Source organism: Onychostoma macrolepis, chromosome 03, assembly GCF_012432095.1.
Source record: "Onychostoma macrolepis isolate SWU-2019 chromosome 03, ASM1243209v1, whole genome shotgun sequence".
NCBI lineage: Eukaryota > Metazoa > Chordata > Actinopteri > Cypriniformes > Cyprinidae > Onychostoma > Onychostoma macrolepis.
Window position 1 is genome coordinate 20,186,569 of NC_081157.1, and position 18,123 is coordinate 20,204,691.

General features: G+C 35.8%; 4 protein-coding genes across 6 annotated transcripts in view; 2 read left to right on the forward strand and 2 right to left on the reverse strand.

The window, feature by feature from the left end:
* epn3a (epsin 3a) overlaps nucleotides 1-8,479 on the reverse strand; it is a 39,727-nt gene extending 31,248 nt beyond the window's left edge. Inside the window, exon 1 of one of the 3 annotated variants that reach the window (XM_058771665.1) lies at nucleotides 8,353-8,479. The gene's annotated coding sequence lies outside the window, so the exon portion shown is untranslated. Of the gene's footprint in view, nucleotides 1-4,496; nucleotides 4,602-6,798; nucleotides 6,929-8,352 lie in introns of those variants that run through there. The other 2 variants (XM_058771664.1, XM_058771667.1) reach the window with 2 other exon arrangements.
* Nucleotides 1,756-6,517, forward strand: rasd2a (RASD family member 2a). Its single transcript, XM_058771673.1, has 2 exons — nucleotides 1,756-5,225; nucleotides 5,332-6,517. Exons 1-2 carry the CDS (start codon nucleotides 4,550-4,552, stop codon nucleotides 5,838-5,840), a joined length of 1,185 nt encoding a protein of 394 aa, XP_058627656.1. The 5' UTR covers nucleotides 1,756-4,549; the 3' UTR covers nucleotides 5,841-6,517.
* Nucleotides 8,386-18,123, reverse strand: part of rsad1 (radical S-adenosyl methionine domain containing 1) — a 54,346-nt gene continuing 44,608 nt past the window's right edge. Inside the window, exons 3-12 of the mRNA XM_058771672.1 lie at nucleotides 12,016-12,092; nucleotides 11,688-11,931; nucleotides 11,448-11,581; nucleotides 10,441-10,645; nucleotides 10,005-10,370; nucleotides 9,724-9,787; nucleotides 9,184-9,331; nucleotides 9,052-9,106; nucleotides 8,655-8,758; nucleotides 8,386-8,524 (exon numbers count right to left, since the gene is read on the reverse strand). Coding sequence (XP_058627655.1) covers nucleotides 8,395-8,524; nucleotides 8,655-8,758; nucleotides 9,052-9,106; nucleotides 9,184-9,331; nucleotides 9,724-9,787; nucleotides 10,005-10,370; nucleotides 10,441-10,645; nucleotides 11,448-11,581; nucleotides 11,688-11,825 — 1,344 coding nt within the window. The 5' untranslated portion in view covers nucleotides 11,826-11,931; nucleotides 12,016-12,092 and the 3' untranslated portion in view covers nucleotides 8,386-8,394. The remainder of the gene's footprint in view (nucleotides 8,525-8,654; nucleotides 8,759-9,051; nucleotides 9,107-9,183; nucleotides 9,332-9,723; nucleotides 9,788-10,004; nucleotides 10,371-10,440; nucleotides 10,646-11,447; nucleotides 11,582-11,687; nucleotides 11,932-12,015; nucleotides 12,093-18,123) is intronic.
* Nucleotides 13,228-17,319, forward strand: mettl26 (methyltransferase like 26). Its single transcript, XM_058771675.1, has 7 exons — nucleotides 13,228-13,979; nucleotides 14,064-14,280; nucleotides 15,559-15,721; nucleotides 15,810-15,869; nucleotides 15,961-16,028; nucleotides 16,659-16,737; nucleotides 17,023-17,319. The coding sequence occupies exons 1-7, from the start codon at nucleotides 13,907-13,909 to the stop codon at nucleotides 17,077-17,079; spliced, it is 717 nt and encodes a 238-aa protein (XP_058627658.1). The 5' UTR covers nucleotides 13,228-13,906; the 3' UTR covers nucleotides 17,080-17,319.

The window sequence follows — 18,123 nt, forward strand, 5'->3', positions numbered from 1 at the left end:
TGTGTGTGTGTGTGTGTGTGTGTGTGTGTGTGTGTGTTTGTTCACATAGCAAGTGACAAAACCTTTAATAAATTTCAGTAAAAATTCTTAAAAAAAAAAAAGCACTAGAGGGTTAATTATTGATATGGTTGCATTGTGTGAGATTTTTTCCAGTTTTATTTACACTGTTGTTGTCGTTTTTGTTGCCTCTATAGTTAAAATGATGTTGATTATTAAACAAATGTGAAATAAATATTAGTTGATTGTTACACACCACATTTCATTTTCCAGGTCTGTGAGTGGCATTTTAAGGTGTTTTGTGCAATTTTGAGTGTCTCATGTAATTTTGTCATTAAGAGAACATGCATTTTGATTACCAAGTGAACAATGTGCATAGAACTCTTTCAAGCTGACTGAATTGAACATATTTTCACATACTTAATCAGAAATTGTTGCAATGATGGATCATTTTAGGCCATGGCAACTTCACATTTTATCTTCAGTGAATACATTTACTGACTTTTAAATAGTGAATTCTACTGATGAGAAACCATACGTGCCTCCAAGTTCTCTGAACAGCTCTGCACAATGGCAAGCAGGGCGATAAAACTGAACGCAAGGCCTTACAGAGGAGTGAGTGATATTGTGATGGCTCACAAAAGACACGTCCTCTACTTTTAAGAGTTATGGAATAGACTCTGGAAACCGATGTTAGAAAGTTGCAGAGTTGCCATGGTGATGCATATTCCATTCTCAGCAGAGAACATTTAGTCTCAAGCACACCAAGGTAAGCATTGTAGAAGAAAAGCAAAAGCACACCCTGCACCAATTCAGTCCATTCAGAGTAACCTTGAGTGAGTCGAGCCGAGACTCTCAGAGATGTAGGTGTCGTTTACACTGCAGAAGGTGAGGATTTTTCTTCTGTTAAGTAATGAGGTTGCCTTGAATGTTAATACTTGGGCCTTTTTTGGAACATTTAAACATTTCATGACAATTAAGCACATTTTAATTTTCGTTACAAACACAAACTACAATGTCAAATTAAAAGTTTTACTTTAAAATACATTTTAAATCATATGTGTTAGTAATCTTAACATGTTTTAAAATACACTTATTCCATGGTCTGTCTGAATACTGGATTCTGATTGGCTGGCAGGTATACATTAGAACCGTATAATGCACAGGTAGTTCCAAGTCAGTTTAATCACCGTTCTATATTAATGCGCTGCTTTAATTGATGCACAGTTGCATGCTAACCAACACACATCACTCTCACACACGCACACACACAGAGAGAGAAAGAGCGAGAGAGAGAGTCATTAACACTGCACTGTGATTACTATCACAACATTAGTGCTGCATATTTCCCGAAATTCCAACAAATTAAACCAAATTTTATGGCATTACCAAATTCTGAAAAATTAAGTCACATTTTAGGGGAAAATTCCAAAATGATCACAACAGCAGCAGGATATGTATCAGCCTGTCACTAAGACTGTCAGTGAGTGGGCAAAACTGAAGTCTTAAATAGTTTCCTTGTTTGTGAGGGAAAAAAAAAAAGAAAGTATGCATGTACTTATTTACTTAAAACAAGAACAAGATCTGTAAAATAATTATGTAGTATATAATCGTTTGTTCCTTATTCATGTAATGGACAATGTTTTGGCAATACTGTGCAAGTCATGCCAATAAAGCTCATTTGAATTGAATTGAATTGATTGAGAGATAGAGAGAGAGAGAGTCTGAGATTGCTCTGCACACACACACAAACATGTTGTCAACGCTTCCCAGCGATTTTGAAGTTGCCTAGATACTAGATCGCGAGATGGCGCTGTTTTTGAAGTAATTAATTGTTTGTAGAGAGAAACGCGCAGGCGCAGCATGTAGCATGCAGCTAACACACACAACTGTCATCTCTTTCTTTCTCTCTCAATCGATCGATCATTAATTGAAATACATGCTACAATTCATTCAAATAAATGTGGTCTTACCGCACTATTTCATCTCTGTGTATGATTTGAAGCTGGTAGAATGCTAGCGCTAACGAGCCTGCTAAAAAAAACAAACCAAAAAAAACAAGCCCAATAGAAACCATCACATAAATTCCAATGGTTTCCATTAAAATACTATTATGAACCATTAGCTTTTTCCAGTAAAACCATTACAAAATTCCTTTTTGTAGTGTGTTTTGGGCATTTTTCCAATAGGATTTAACATCCCAGTAAACACCATTATAGTTTCCATTCAAACCTATACATTTCCCATTAAAACCATTACATTTTCTATTGTGTTTTGGGCAGGGTTCTATTGTTTTTTTTTCAGCAGGGTGACGAAAATAACATTTTACCCTTCTGGTCAAATATTGCACTACAAAGAACAATACTAGTTTTAACTATTGGCAATAAATGCAATTGAATAAATTCAAACTATATATTTTAATTTAATTGTAAATAACATGCATGTAAGTGTCTACAGTCAGTTCACACTTAAGTATATTCTTTTAAAATCTTCCAAAGTATGTGAAAGTGTAGGCTACTTCTTTTTCACAAGCTTAGAGCTCGGTTCAAATCAGTTGTCAGCTGCAAGAGAGAATGGTGGTCGTGATCATACCTATATTGTCGTGATGCTTCGATTAGTTTAATGTCAGCTGTTTTTCTATTTCTATTAAAAGAGAGCCATCAGCATCATTACGCACATAGAGATTAATGGGATGTGAAACGGACTCATTCATATAGATGTAATTCCCGAGGTACCAGTCTCATCTAGACACACACACAAAAACAGAAGGGCATAAACCTTTACCTCTTTGACCAAATGTTCCTGTGTGCCCACACAAATAAAATGGTCCATCCATCAGGAAATCATTCAGTAAATGAAAATTAAGCGGTGTTCAATAAATATTTTGGAAAGTCAGTCATTAGCAACCCCACAATTATCCAGACGACTGAGGGAAATAAGCTGAAATATTGCCACCCACATGCTACTTATGCCTCTATACTGAAAGCTGCACATTGACATACCCATTTCAAAAACAATATTATACAACAGTTGGTTCTGGTTCATGCATGTTTGATTATTTGAGCAGTGTTACAAGAGTGCTTATATTTAGCACAAAAGCACTGAGACTTTTCATTGTTGGTATCACTTTGCTTATCTAATTACAGCATTTCAGACCTGGGCTGCTTTTCCCAAAAGCATTGTAAGCCTAAATTGATCGTAGCTACATTGGTTTCAATGGGTCTACGATGTACTTAAGCTGATGGTTTTGGGAAACGCAGACCTGAGCAGTGTGGACTGTTCCAGACCAGCTTTGGTTGTATTTCTCTGTAATGTGCAAAGCTTGGTTGGAAAACCATTGATAATAATAAGAAATGTTTCTTGAGCAGCAAATCAGAATATTAGAATGATTTCTGAAGGATCATGTGACCAGTGTTGGGAAGTTAACATTTTCATACGTAACTGTTATTTAACTACACATTTTTCTCAGTAACTGTAAATGATTACAGTTACATTATAATTAAATTAAGTAATTCTGTTACAAGTTACTCCCCAACACTGCATGTGACACTGAACAATGAAGATAGTAATGATGCTGAAAATTCAGCTTTGCATCACAGGAAATAAACTACATCTTAAAATATATTCAAACAGAAGACATATTTTAAGATATTTTAAATTGTAATAATATTTCGCAATATTACTTATTTTACAAAAAATTTTGATGTAATAAATGCATTTAAAAACATTTAAAAATCGTTCTGACCCTAAAATTCTGAGTGGTAAGTTACTCTTTATTAATTTTACTGAACTATAAAGTTTGTCAAGTAGGAATTGTGTGCGCTCAGAACAAACAAAAAGTTCTCAGGTGCGTAGAACAAAAAGAAGAAAGTTTTAGTCCAATAGGTAACTGAATTTGTCTGCACACTACAAAAATTCAAAAATGTGCAAAGTGTTTTAAAAACAGACCAGAGAGCATGGGCTGAAACGTCTGCTGGTCTGTTTTTAAAACACTTTGCACATTTTTTGTCACTTTTTCACTTTTGCATATGAAAAATAAATAACTACATTTTTGGTAGACCTTTTTGGTCCGTTTTGAATTTTTGTAGTGTGCAGACAAATTCAGCTACCTATTGAACTATAATGAAAATACCACACTCAAAATCATGCTGTTAACATGTTCTTCCATTTATTTAATACAAATTTACGATTATTTACGACAATAGGCTACACGGAAAAATAGAATGCTCTCTTCAAGTCAAACATAATATTTAAGGCCTCTCAATCAACCTAAATACATTAATTTATATCAACAAAACTCATGGGAAGAAATGAGTAACTTTTTACAGTAGGCCTATATTCTTAAGCTTTTTCAAGCATCTTTCACTCCAAATTAAGCTGGGAAATTAAAACTTTTTTTGACTTCCTGCAGTAATGATTATAGCTGCATTTAACTGACAATACTCTGTAGCTCTACATAATAATGGCCCATATCCAAGTAACACTGCGGTGAGCAATACCTTAAATAGGCAGCAGAATTGTTCAAATTCGCCAGACGAGCCCTAAGCGTTGAATGACGCACCACACGAGACCACCCATCCATCATCAGCATATAAAAGGCACTGCGGGAACCGCACACAACTCACTGCACCGAGAGCACGGGGTGCTACCGCCGTCCTGCCGACCACAGCATCAGCCGTTCTGGATGATACCAGCAAGGAGCATGGAGGTGAACACAACTGATAAAGCTCTTCTTTCAGTTGATGGCACCGCGACGCTCTCCTGTTGCAGCTATCATTCCGAAGGCACCGCAACAGCTGACATGCATTTGCAGTGCGTGTCGCACTGGACACATCCAGAGCCAAAGGCGCGAGTGGTGCGCTCCTCCAGCACTGGAAAGCGACCCTCGTCGTCTGAACGCAACCCCAGGAGATCTCTGGATCCCTTTTCTGCGTCTCAGCTCTGTAAAACAAAGCATATGAGATATGAGAGTAAAAACGACGAGCTGGTCAGCGTAAAACCCAGTCACTACCGGCGCATAGTTGTGCTCGGCGCGCCCCGAGTAGGTAAAACGGCGATGATACGCCGTTTTTTGGGTGATGATGGATTCGAGGAACAGTACGAGCCAACAACCGAAGACTTTCACAGCAAACTCTACCACATCCGAGGAGAGAGATATCAGTTAGACATCCTGGACGCGTCCAAAGAGAGAGACTTTCCGGCCAAGCGAAGACTGTCTATTCTAACAGGTCAGTATGTGCACCGTGTTTTTACTCAATTAGTGTTCTTTAAATCGTTTCATTATAGCCCGTGGTTTACAAAGATCTCATTGCATGTGCTTTATGACCTCAACAGGTGACATATTCCTGCTGGTGTTCAGCGTGACTGACCAAGAGTCTTTCACGGAGATCTGCTCGTTACGCGAGGAGATTTTCACTGCCAAATCCAAGCTGACCAAGTCCAAAGAAAACAGACAGCTTCCGATAATAATCTGCGCCAATAAAACGGACTTAAACTCCTCGAGAGCTGTGCAGCACACCGATATCCGCCAGTCTCTCGGGAAGGAAAGTGCCCTCTTTGAGGTGTCTGCCAAAGACTGCACCAACCTGAAGGAGATGTTCGAGGCCCTGGCGGTGCTGGGGGGGCTCCCCGCAGAAACCAGACCCTCTCTCCATCGAGACATCTCCATCCACACGTATCAAGCGCTGAGCAGCAGAAAGAGAAACAAAAGAGCCGTGAATGAGCCATGTGGCGCGGTGCACCCGCTCGCCCGCAGACCGAGTTTCAGTAGCGATCTGCGGCGCGTAATGGGCCCGAGCACCCCTAAACGAAGCACACCTATTGAGAGGTGTCAAATACAGTAAAAGAGTAACGCTAGGGACTCTGTTTCAAACCTATGAATAATAATTATTCAACGATGTAAGAATTATTATATTCTATAAGTCCCTGGCTGGACCATGGGGCAGATTCTACACACTGACAAAGTATTTGTGAAATGTATTCATTATAACCCTGTTGGAAAATCGGGCTTAAGATGGTCGAAACTGGTCATTATCAGGTGTAAACTGGTAGACAAACTCGTGGATCAGCAACAAACCAAATGAGTTGTTTTTTGGAACACTGCGGCTGGTCAGCCACACTGTAGAAAGTGGTGATCTGCAATTGTTATTCTAATGTAATTAATCTAATGTATTTAGATTGGTTCATTGATGTAAATATATTTGACTTGAAAACCGGTCATTTTCAGATTACCATTTTTTTCAGTGCAACTGCAGGACTAAACTGGTCATTAGCTGGAGTAAACTTGTTCCCACTTGCTTTTCCAACAGGGAAAGGTTGTAAAGCAAGTATGCATGATTTCTTTCTATTGAATGTATTACCTCAAATTTGTTTCTTATAGGCCTACTAACGCAGCGATTCTTGATAATAGACCTGTTACCTCAAATTTGTTTCCACTTTGTCTTGTATTACAGACAATAAATAATGAAAATGAATAAAAAAAACTTGTCTAAGAAATATTGCGTCGTTTTTTTTCTCAAAATACATGAGTTTGTTCAAGATATCAGGGTCATTGCAAACAATAGGCCTATATTTCCCTTGAATTTGTATTAATGTCGAACATTCATAATAAAAAATGATTCTTGATGCAACCAAATCAACATCGATCGTGACACACATCGACAGGACAAATGAGAGAATGTAACATCACATATTTAATATTCATAAGCGGAGCTATATTTATACCGTGTCCCCCACCTCACCTCAGTTTTGCAGACAGACAATAACTACGCCTCTGCTTTAAGGAGAAACCAGTGTACTCACATGACCATCTATGGGTGAACAACGGGAAGAAAGGAGTGGGTGGTGAAGCCATGGTTCTCATCATCTGCAGTGGCTTGAGTCATCATCGCTATGCTGGCGTAAAATTCTCTCATATTAGTAAGAAACGCGCCCACGCACTCCTATGTGCGAGTCCCGGACAATACAGTACAATCACGCTTTGCATAATAGACATGATTCAACACGACGCAGCTGACAGATGAATTCCCTTTAGACTTTGAATATTCATGAATCCAGTGATGAATATTGAGAACAATAAATGATAACCTACATTAAAGGTAAGACAAGCAAGCATAGCACAAACGTTTCAGTGCATACACGGATATTAACATGACTATTTGTTTGGTAGCGTTATGCAATCGGCGCTCAGTACCATGGACAGCGTACCGCTGGTTTACTGTGATGCCTTTTCTATTATGAATAGCTTGAAAATGTTGTCTGAACTACATTACTTTCAAAATGATAGTTAAAATAACTAAATATATTTTAATTGTGCTTAAACAAGGAATAATGCTGTGAATTGGGAGCAAAATTAATAATTCATGATTCTTCAAAGACCTTCTGTCTAACCAGAATGTGGGTGGTTTGAAGAAGAGTAACTTCAAATGGCAGATGCTGTGAGAAACCACTTCTGTGCCAAATAACTCAAGATATAAAAGCCCTGAGGGCATACAATCACATCAAATAGATCAGAGAAGGCAATTATCTAGTTTACTGTGTTCATTTTTTACAGATTCCTGAATGTATTAAAATAATATTTAAAAAAAAAAAAAATGTAAAAATTGCCAATATTTTACAAATCCAGTTTAAAACACACATCTCAAGTTCTTAGAAATACCCTGTATTCATTTCATATGATTTTTAAAAACTTTCATACCATTTTCAGAAACTTTCAATGTGATGACTCTAAAATGATCATGTGATGTAACCATAATGTAAAACTACTATATTTTCCTTTTTTTTTTTAAAGTTTAGTTTTTCATATATTTTTTCAATATAAAAAGTAATTAACTTAAAGTCACGATTAAATGGAAGTAGCGGCAGATCTTCTCTTCCACATTGAAACGTACATCAGAGTGTAACAAATTAACGCCAAAGAAAACAAATGTATAGTTGTTGATTGGATTTTGAATTGTGGGTGTCATTTAAGTGGACTAAATGATTGGAGATGTCCTTTATACATCACCAGTGAGAAGTTTGTCATTTTCAATGGAAGTTATGACATTTTGATTAAGCAAAATCAAAACTCTTTTAAAAAAATGAAGCATATGCACAGGTGTTCACATGCATTTTTTCTTCAACATTATATCAAGATCATATTCTCACATATTTACCTTATATGCATCCCCAACAAAACAAAATGAAAAAATCTAAATTCAGACATTAAAAACATGCTCATCGTAGAAAACTACGTACTGTATTTGTGAATAAATTAATAAATAAAAAAAATAAAAAGTGTCATCACTGACCAATGTTCATTCTTCAAGTTTCTTCACATGAGTGAGTTTGTTTCGCTTTTACCTTATTATGCATTACCTTGTGTGCAATCTCTTTCTCATATTTCTCTGATGAAAACTGTCATCTGTCTCTCTGAATGTCTGTCTTTCTGCTGGTGTACTGCTTTTTGAAAAACATCTCTAATTCCAGCAGCATTGTGGGTAAGATGCTGTCCAGCAATGCTAACCCTTCCCAGGAACACCGCAAACCCCTAAAATACAAAGATAAGACATAAAGATCAATGGGGCATTGATGTATAACTGAAAAAGCAATGAACACATCACAACTTGGTTTATTTAACAAGTAAAACACACAGATTATATTTCAGCAGTAAACATTACCTGTCATTAAGTATTAAAAGTCCCCCTGCTTGAAATTCTTGAACTTTTTCAGACATCCCAAAAATCTGTTGGAGGTCATCTTCTGGGCTGAACAGCTCCCAGTGCTACAATATAAAAAAAAAAATAAAGCAGAAAATTTAAAGGCATCAGTCACTTCATTAGCTTTATCTAAAATGGCACCCCAATTTAGACAAAATAAATAAATAAAAATATTATAAACATACTGTACATTTTAAATAGTCAATAACTAATAATAATTTTTGGAAAAATGTGCTTAATTGTAATGAAAATGTCAATGCAAAATATACTACTACTACTAATAGTAAATCACCCAAAAGTTTCTTTTTTTTAATGCAAAACATAACTGGTTGAAATGTTATCCAGTGGTCCACTGTACCTGCTGAGCGATTCCTTCATTCATACGCAGACCCATCACCAAAACCTCCTCCAGCCTGCAGATACAATTTCCATCTGATTCAATAACTCAGTAACAGTCTGCAAAATCGCTCCACAGAGGAGATAGTCTTACAGGCCACGGTGGTCGAGCTGTATTCGGCGGCGTGTCCCGTGACCGTGACGCTGAACCTCTCGTATCCAAACATCTGGTTCTAAAGTCTGGGTTCGTGCTTCCCTCTGAACTCCTCCCACTGCACGCAGCACAAACCGCCCATGTGCCCCTAACAAATGATATTGAACACAAAAACAGACAAAAACAACTGTTTTCTGTTTGAAAAAATGTTAAAATGATATTTATTCCTGTGATGCACAGCTGTATTTTCAGCATCATTACTCCATTCTTCAGTGTCACATGATCCTTCAGAAATCAGTCTAATATGCTGATTTGCTGCTCAAGAAACATTTCTTATTATCGTGTTAAAAACAGTTGTGCTGCTTAATATTTTTGTGGAAACTATGATACATTTAAGGATTCTCTGATGAATAGAAAGACCAAAAGAACAATTTATGTAAAAGATAAATATTTTGTAACATTATCAATCTCTTTACTGAATAAAAGCATTAATCTCTTTTAAAAAATCTTTTGAACAGTAGTGTATGTGCACAAACGTACCTGGTCCTACACCGATGTACTGACGTCCCTTCCAGTACCCAATATTGTGTTCACTGACAGCGTTCTACAATAAACACATAATCCACAATCTACTATTTCCACATTTCTATTATTTACTGTGCATAATATAGCATTTATTCATTTGGCAGATACTCTTATCCAGAGCGACTTGCAGCACATTACATTTTAGTTGTACACCTAAGAATGCTCTTGGTGTTGCTAGTGCTACAGGAACTTCTTATTTTTTTCACCTTATAATAATTTAAGCAATTATAACTTACGTTTTTGGCAAAGTTGGACACTTCGTATTGACAAAACCCAGCTTTCTCCAGGACTCCTCGTGCTGAATTGTACATAACAGCTGTGACATCTTCACCAGGCACGCTTAGTTCACCGCTGTCAACCTGTTTAAAAAGCTGCGTACCCCTTTCCAAAGTCAGCTGATACAGTGAAACGTGATCATCACAAACCGGCAGCAATTTGTCCAGCTCACTCTCCCATGCCTTTACACTCTGTCCTGGAAGCGCAAACATGACATCCACTGACACGCGTCCCGGGCAGAGCGTCCTGGCCTCTGACACGGTCCAGAGAGCATGCTGGGAATCGTGATCCCTTCCTAGTACCCTCAGGTGATCATCATTCAGCGACTGTGGAGAATAGCATTAGATCTACGGAGACTTGGTCAAAACTACGTAACATCATGTGCATGCGACATACCTGGATTCCAACAGAAAACCGGTTAACTCCTGCTAGCGTGAAGTCTTTCAGACTAGCTTTTCCAGCAGGTGTAGGGTTCACTTCCAGAGTGACCTCTGCTTCATCTGAGAGATGAGCGTGTTTGGAGACGGTCTCCAAGACAGCAGCGATTGTGGAGGGCTGAGCCAGGCTTGGTGTTCCTCCTCCAAAAAACACAGAGCTGATCCTACACGACAATACAGAATTAAAGGGATATAGTTCACCCAAAAATAAACATTTTGTCTACCCACATGTTGTTCCAAACCTGTAGTTAGTCGTTTCTTACAAAAAGGAGGGTAACACTTTATTTTGATAGTCCACTTTAGACATTCTACTAACAGTAAGTAACTTTGCAACTACATGTCAACTAGCAGAGTATTAGTAGACTGTCTGTTTAATATCTCCTAACACTTTATTTTGATGGGTCCACAACATACAATATACTGACTATGAGACACTTTGCAAGTATATGTCAACTTATTCTACTCACACTAAACCTACCCTACTGAGAGTTAGTAGACATGTAGTTACAAATTAATGAGAATTAGTTCCCTGCTAAAAAACAAACAAAACAATAGCAGCCCAATAGAAACCATCACAGAAACTATAAACTATTATGAACCATTAGCTTTTTACAGTAAAACCATTACAAAATTCCTTTTTGTAGTGTGTTTTGGGCATTTTTCCAATAGGATTTAACATCCCACCAATATAATCAATCACATACCAGTAGACACCATTATAGTTTTCATTAAAACCAATACAATTCCCATTATAACCATTAAAACCATTACATTTTCTATTGTGTTTTGGACAGGGTTCTATTGGTTTTTTTTTCCAGCAGGGTTGACATGTAGTTACAAAGTTACTTATAGTTAGTAGAGTGTCTAAAGTGGACTATAAAAATAAAAATGTAACCAAAAGGAGAATTTTTTGAAATTTTTCATTGTGTTCTTAAGAATACTCTTTAAAGCATACTGCACACTGACCTGGAGACCTGACTGAGCTGCAGTAAGGTTTGTGTCTCTTTCTGCAGACATTCTGTCATGACCGCGTGGTTTTGATTCCGAGGAATATACTTGTTGAAGTTGCAGTAGGAGCATCTTTTTAGGCAATAGGGCCACTGTATGAGAGGATAAATACAGACAGGTAAAACGGAATACATTTAGGCTACCATTCTCTGTATTTGCCAGTGACTGGCTTTGACGGACGTGTTTATAGACACTCACGTGGATATAAAGTGATGCTTCGTCCGCGTGAGGAGGCCAGCTGTGTTTGGTAGCGACAGATCTCGACAGTACAGAACCGAGCGCCGTTCCCAAACACTGTAAAGCGTGCTGTTGTGTTAGTAATGTTCGTCTCGGCATACTGTACTTGAAGAAACCTCAGTGAAGTTACGCTTCAGCCATATTTTCTGCACGGTGCTATTTTACTGCAACACACTGCGTCACAAAGATGTGGAACGCTGATGTTCTGAAGAAAAATAATAATAATAATAACAATAAACAATCAATTGTTATCTACGGTACATGTTTCTGAAGTGATATTTTTAATTACCTTGTTTTGTTTTTTTTGTTTTTTGTCATATCCAGGCTTTTTATATTTCCTTTTTTTTATTTTATTTAGATGGTCATCTGTAATAAAATAAATAAATAAATAAAAGTATTTTTAAATAAAGAGCAATGAAAATGCATGCCTTAATTACTGATCAAAATAAATTACCTAAGCTAAAATACCGTAGATACCCGCACGGTGGCGTGCTTTCACCACCAGCCACTGATTTTTTTAAGGTACTTTCTGTACCTTAGAGATGTGGGCTGTTTAATTTTATTTTTTCTGAGCAAAAAATAAAGACTATCATACTTTCACAATGAAAACATGTAATTCAGTGTAACAATAGTCCACATTCCAAAAAATCCTGTCAGGCGTTATTTATAGCAAGAATCACTAGATGATATTAAAAGCCCCCCAAAAACTAAATAATGGTCATTTTTAAATCTACTAATCTTTGCCACTATCATTCAAACCACTAGGTTCACCCATTTGTCAGCAAGAAGTTTTTATTCGTTTAAAATATGTGACCCTGGACCACAAAACAGTGATAAGGGTCTTTTTTTATTATTGTGATTTATACATCAGCTGAATAAATAAGCTTTCCATTGATGTATGGTTTGTTAGGATCGGACAATATTTGTCTGAGATACAACTATTTGAAAATCTGTAATCTGAGGGTGCAAAAAAATCAAAATATTGAGAAAATCGCCTTTAAAGTTGTCCAAATAAAGTTCTTAGCAATGTACATTACTAACCAAAAATTAAGTTTTGATACATTTACAGTAGGAAATTTACTAAATATCTTCATGGAACATGATCTTTACTTAATATTCTAATGATTTTTGGCATAAAAGAAAAATCAATAATTTTCACTCATTCAATGTATTGTTGGCTATTGCTACAAATATACCTGTGCTTCTTATGTTTTGTGGTACAGGGTCACATATGATAAAATTTAGTGTAATATCGTTTTCTTTTATATTTTTACAGGTCAGAATAAGAAGCCTATGTTTTTTTCCTTTAACATATCTGTCACCGAATGATGATGCAACATTATTTCACCCATATTTTGACATTTTATTTTCACAAGAGTTATGTAAAACATTAAAGCAGACACTTTAATATGCTTTATACTGATATAAAATCACTTTTGTACATTTAATTTGATGCAGACACCAAAATGGGACATCTTGCCTTTGACCCATAAATAAAGCTTTAGTAAGTCACCAAATTAAACAAACATCACATAACTATCACACAGTCTTTTTTGGTGCTGTTTTGGAGCTTGAACTGTTGAACCTGCGAACTGTTGTTTTTGTTGCGTTGTATTGCAACACATAATATTCTAATGCATTATGGTTTGGCTTTCTTGTTGTAATGGTGACAACTGAAGTATTCTTATTAGTATTCTGCACAACTGCAACACTTCTCGCATTGGTTAACAACACCGAGCTAAAGAGCAGGATCCTATTTCTATTTCTAAAGAGCAGGTTTCTATTCTCCTGGGTGATTTCTACAGTTCAGTTTTTGTTTTCAAAAATTGACAAAAGAAACCTGTTTCTTTAAAAATGCATGTTTCAATTGTGCAAAGCAGAAAACAAACTGGACCAGAGAGAAGTTGAAGCCCCATAGCAAATACAGCTACTTGCTTTAAAGCGCCACTTTTTGAAGGCAAAAGGGAAGTTGAAGCGCGATGCATTATGGGATGTGGACTCTAATGCATTACACTCTTAAATCGTATTGCACTGAAGTGGAGATTGTGCATTAAACCGTACGGAGTGAATATTTAAACCTTTTGGTTAAAAAGTTATTTTTGCAACCCTGCAATTCTACGCTGTTACGAAATGAAGGAGCATCTCATGTGACCTGGTGTGAGCTGCCATCATCGAAATGCATGAATTTGTTTTGGGCATTTGCACAATTTAGGAATAAGTGTTTCGGATCGCCGTACTTTGCAGCTTTTAAAGGTCTCGTTGGATTCTGGCTGGTTTGACTAACGTCGCTTCTTCCGGTTGCTGTTGTAGCTCTTCACGTTTTGCTCTTGGTTCCAGGAACTTGTCGTCGGATGTGTAAAATGCTGAATGCTGCAGCAGCCGACAGAAATAAAGACCCGATCCTCGCTGTATTAAAAAGCAGAGTGACATCCGACAGGCCTCTGGTCGCTCTGGAAATATCTTCTGGAACAGGACAGCATGTTATTCACTTTGCCAAAGCATTTCCCAACATTACATGGCAACCGTCTGAAATTGAAGCACAGTCGATATCGAGGTAAATATACGCGCGACACCTTGATTTGTCTTAAATTCTTGACTTTATATGTAGACGTGAAGTCTCTCAATCTCTTATGCGCCAGAGATACATTCAGACTGCTGCAGAAATGCATTGCTTGAAACTATTCAAGTTATGAAAACAAATCTCATTTACTGAATAATGAAGAGATGAAATACTTTATTAAATAATCCTTTAATTGATATTTTCCCGTGCAATCTTGTGATTACGATAGTTCACTTACCAAAGTTTGCTCAGAGTGCAGGTGCACACATCTGTCACTAGATGGTAGTCACTTTTAGAAACCTTTTGTGCTCTAGTCTAGTTAGTAATAAACGAATACAATATTTTTTTTTTTTTTTTTTTTTAATTGGAAAGGTCTTTCAAAGTACACGTTCTTGATCTTAGCATTATTCATAAATTCATGTTATTCCAAAGAAAAAGAAAAAACTTTGTAATCTAATCTTTCACAAAATTCAAATAAAACGATTTCATTTAGAGCTGATGCCACGCAGGCTTAATAAATATTGTCAAATGATATCCACATAATCATTTAGGTACTATAATGAGACCAGTTCATATAATAAACTTTAACGGAATAATAGCAAATAACGACAGAAATTAAACAATCCAATGAACTCTCGATGGATAAATCAAGTCGACCTACTTTATTTCTTGTGTTAGTGTTAGAAATATAATGTCCTGAATGTCATTGCTGAGAAAAAAATAAATAAAAAATAGAGGCAATTCTCTCACCATTTATTGATAAAGCTGCATTAAAGTTTGGGTTTTTGTCCCCAGCTAATTCACAGAAATTAAGTCATTTAATTGGTTCACCCAAAAATGAAAACTTCTGTCCATTATTTACTCGCTTTAAAGTTGTCTAAACCTCAATTTTTTCCAGCTGTTGAACACAAAAGGAGATATTTTGAAAACTGTGGGTAACCGAACAGTTGACGGTAGCCATTGACTTCCAAAGGAGGGAACAAAATGCTATGGAAATCAATGGCTACCGTCAACTGTTTGTTTACTAACATTCTTCAGAATATCTTCTTTTGTGTTTAACACTAGAGAGAAACTCATGCATGGTTGCAACAACTGAGTAAATGATGCCTATTTTAACTTTTGGGTGAACTACCCTTTAAAGGTTAGTTCAAAGCGCATCCCGACTGTTCTTCAGATTAGGCTGCATACCATTAATTAATTCTTGCTATTGAATGCTAAATGTCTGATGACTTATTTTAAGAACCATTTTGTGATTTAATTTTTGTATTGCAGTATCGAGGCATATAGAGAGTATCATAAGCTGCAGAATGTAAAGCCCCCCATCTATCTTGATGTGTCTCAGAGTTGGGAGACCTGGGCTGGAATTCAACCCGAGTCATGTGAGCTCATTGTGAACATCAACATGATGCACATCTCACCTCTGGCCTGCACAAGGGTATTAAGCTTGCTTACTTTTGTTTCTCTTTCTCTGTTTGTTGAATGTCTGCGTTATAAATCACCTAACCTTTTTTCGCTTGTTTTAGGGTCTGTTTAATGGTGTTGGAAAAATACTGAAGCCACAAGGATTGCTTCTGACTTATGGGGTATTTGCAGCATGTTAAGCTGATTTTTTTTTAATGCATTCGCTTACATTTATTGGCTTCTAATGGCTTGAATCTGATAAATTTTTTACAGCCTTATGCTTTCAATGGATCAATTACTCCTCAGAGTAATGTTGACTTTGACCACAGCTTGAGATACAGGTTAGTGATAAAGGAAATCGCTGGCAAAGGTACAGCATCTGTATTGCCTAAGAAGATTCTTAATCAAATTTATTTCACTGGTGTGAAATGCTTGTGAAAAAAAAAAAAAAAAACTCCAGCCATACGACACTTATAGTGTGTTTAGATGGTCACTGCAATTCACAAAATGTTATTTTTGTGGATTCGCTCACCAAAAAAAAAAAACTAATAATCTTAGTATTTTTCTTGTTTTCCATTACAAACATCTATGTAAAGTCTTGTTTTAAAATAAAAAAACCAGTAAATTAAATCAAATTAAGTTTATGCTTAAATAATAAACACACAAACAAAAACCTTTTTTGCCTTTGAATCAAGTTTTTTTTTTTTTTTACCCCATTGATAGATATTTTTCTTGTTTTAAGAATAAACTCACTTAATATGTTATAGACCTAATAGTTATTTAGATTAAATTATGTATGTCATATTTTAGGAACATTTAGATATTTGTACTGGAAAACCAGACAAAAATACTGAGAAAGTAAGTAATTATTTTGCTATGTGATTCCCAAAGGATAACATCAAAGATCTTAATACAAGTTCTCTTACAATTTTACCCTGTATCATATTGTTTTTAACAATTTTGTTTTACAGAAATCCAGAGTGGGGTCTAAGAGATGTGTCATTACTGAAAACACTAGGCCAGGAAAATGGACTGCGATTGGAAGAAATCGTAAGTGTTTGTAATTCACAATCTGGTGTGGTGCAGTGCATGCTAAATGAAAATATACTTTAAGATGCTATGATCCATGTCAAGCCTCCTCATTAAAATTCTTGCTGTGAAGGTTTTTCTTAGAGGCTGAAATCCATTACTTGGCCATGATCCATTGCAAATTAATCTGACTTCATGCCTTATACACCTTGTTCTTGCTTTTGATTGGCTTGATTATGTGATGATTCACCACCTCGAGTCATCAAAGGCTTGTAAATGCATCTGTTTCTGTTTTTGATTTTCTAGGTTGATATGCCTGCCAACAACAAGTGCTTACTGTTTCACAAGGACAGTGTGGTTTAATAGAATAACACTGTATTTACATTTGAGTGGACTGCAGTGTTTTAACGGTTTAAAGATACTGAATAATACAAAGGCTTTGCTGAAATTGATCATCACTCTCTTTCTGGAAAAGATGTTAATGCTGTCAAACGATTAATATAAGCATCCAAAATAAAAGTTTTTGTTTGCATAATATGTGCGTGTTCTGTGTATATTTATTATGTGTATATATATATATATATATATATATATATATATATATATATATATATATATATATATATATATATATATATATATATATATATATATATATATATATATATAAAACACACACATGCAGTATATATTTTGAAAATATTTACATGTATTCACATGTCTATATTTATATTCATATAATTTATTTTATAAATAAATATATTTAATATATAAAAATAACATTTTTCTGAAAAATATATTTATATATACACATAATAAATATACACAGTACACATTCACATATAATGTAAACAAAAACTTTTATTTTGGATGCGATTAATTGTTTGACAGCACTAGTTCTTGTAGGATGCATTGTTTCACACCAAAGGAAATTAATAATAATTTAGGCAGATGTTTAAAACGATGTGCACATAATATTGATAGAGCCATATCTATGAATTTCTTCGATTTCATCCTCATTGGTTATCTGGATAATAGTTCTGAAGTGTTATTTCAAGATTTACCATGCTAACCATAGTTTCTGCTAAGAATGTCTTGTAAAATCTTAAGCTTGTTGACCAACCACCATGTGCCAAAAGCAAGAAAGCTGATCAAATGTGTATTTTGAATGCAATGCGAGTTGCTTTGGTTTTGCTTTTAAGCCAAATGCATACATGTAAATGTATATTTTTATCACATTGATGGATAATCAATTCAATCATAGTTACAGCGAATATCATTTCAATAAATATTTGTATGCCAGTAGCTAAATATGGAAATCCTCACATTTCAAGGCAAAATGTGTGCCTTTTTGTTTGAAATGTAATGAAACACTAATATTAGCTGCACAGTAGATTTAATTACTGC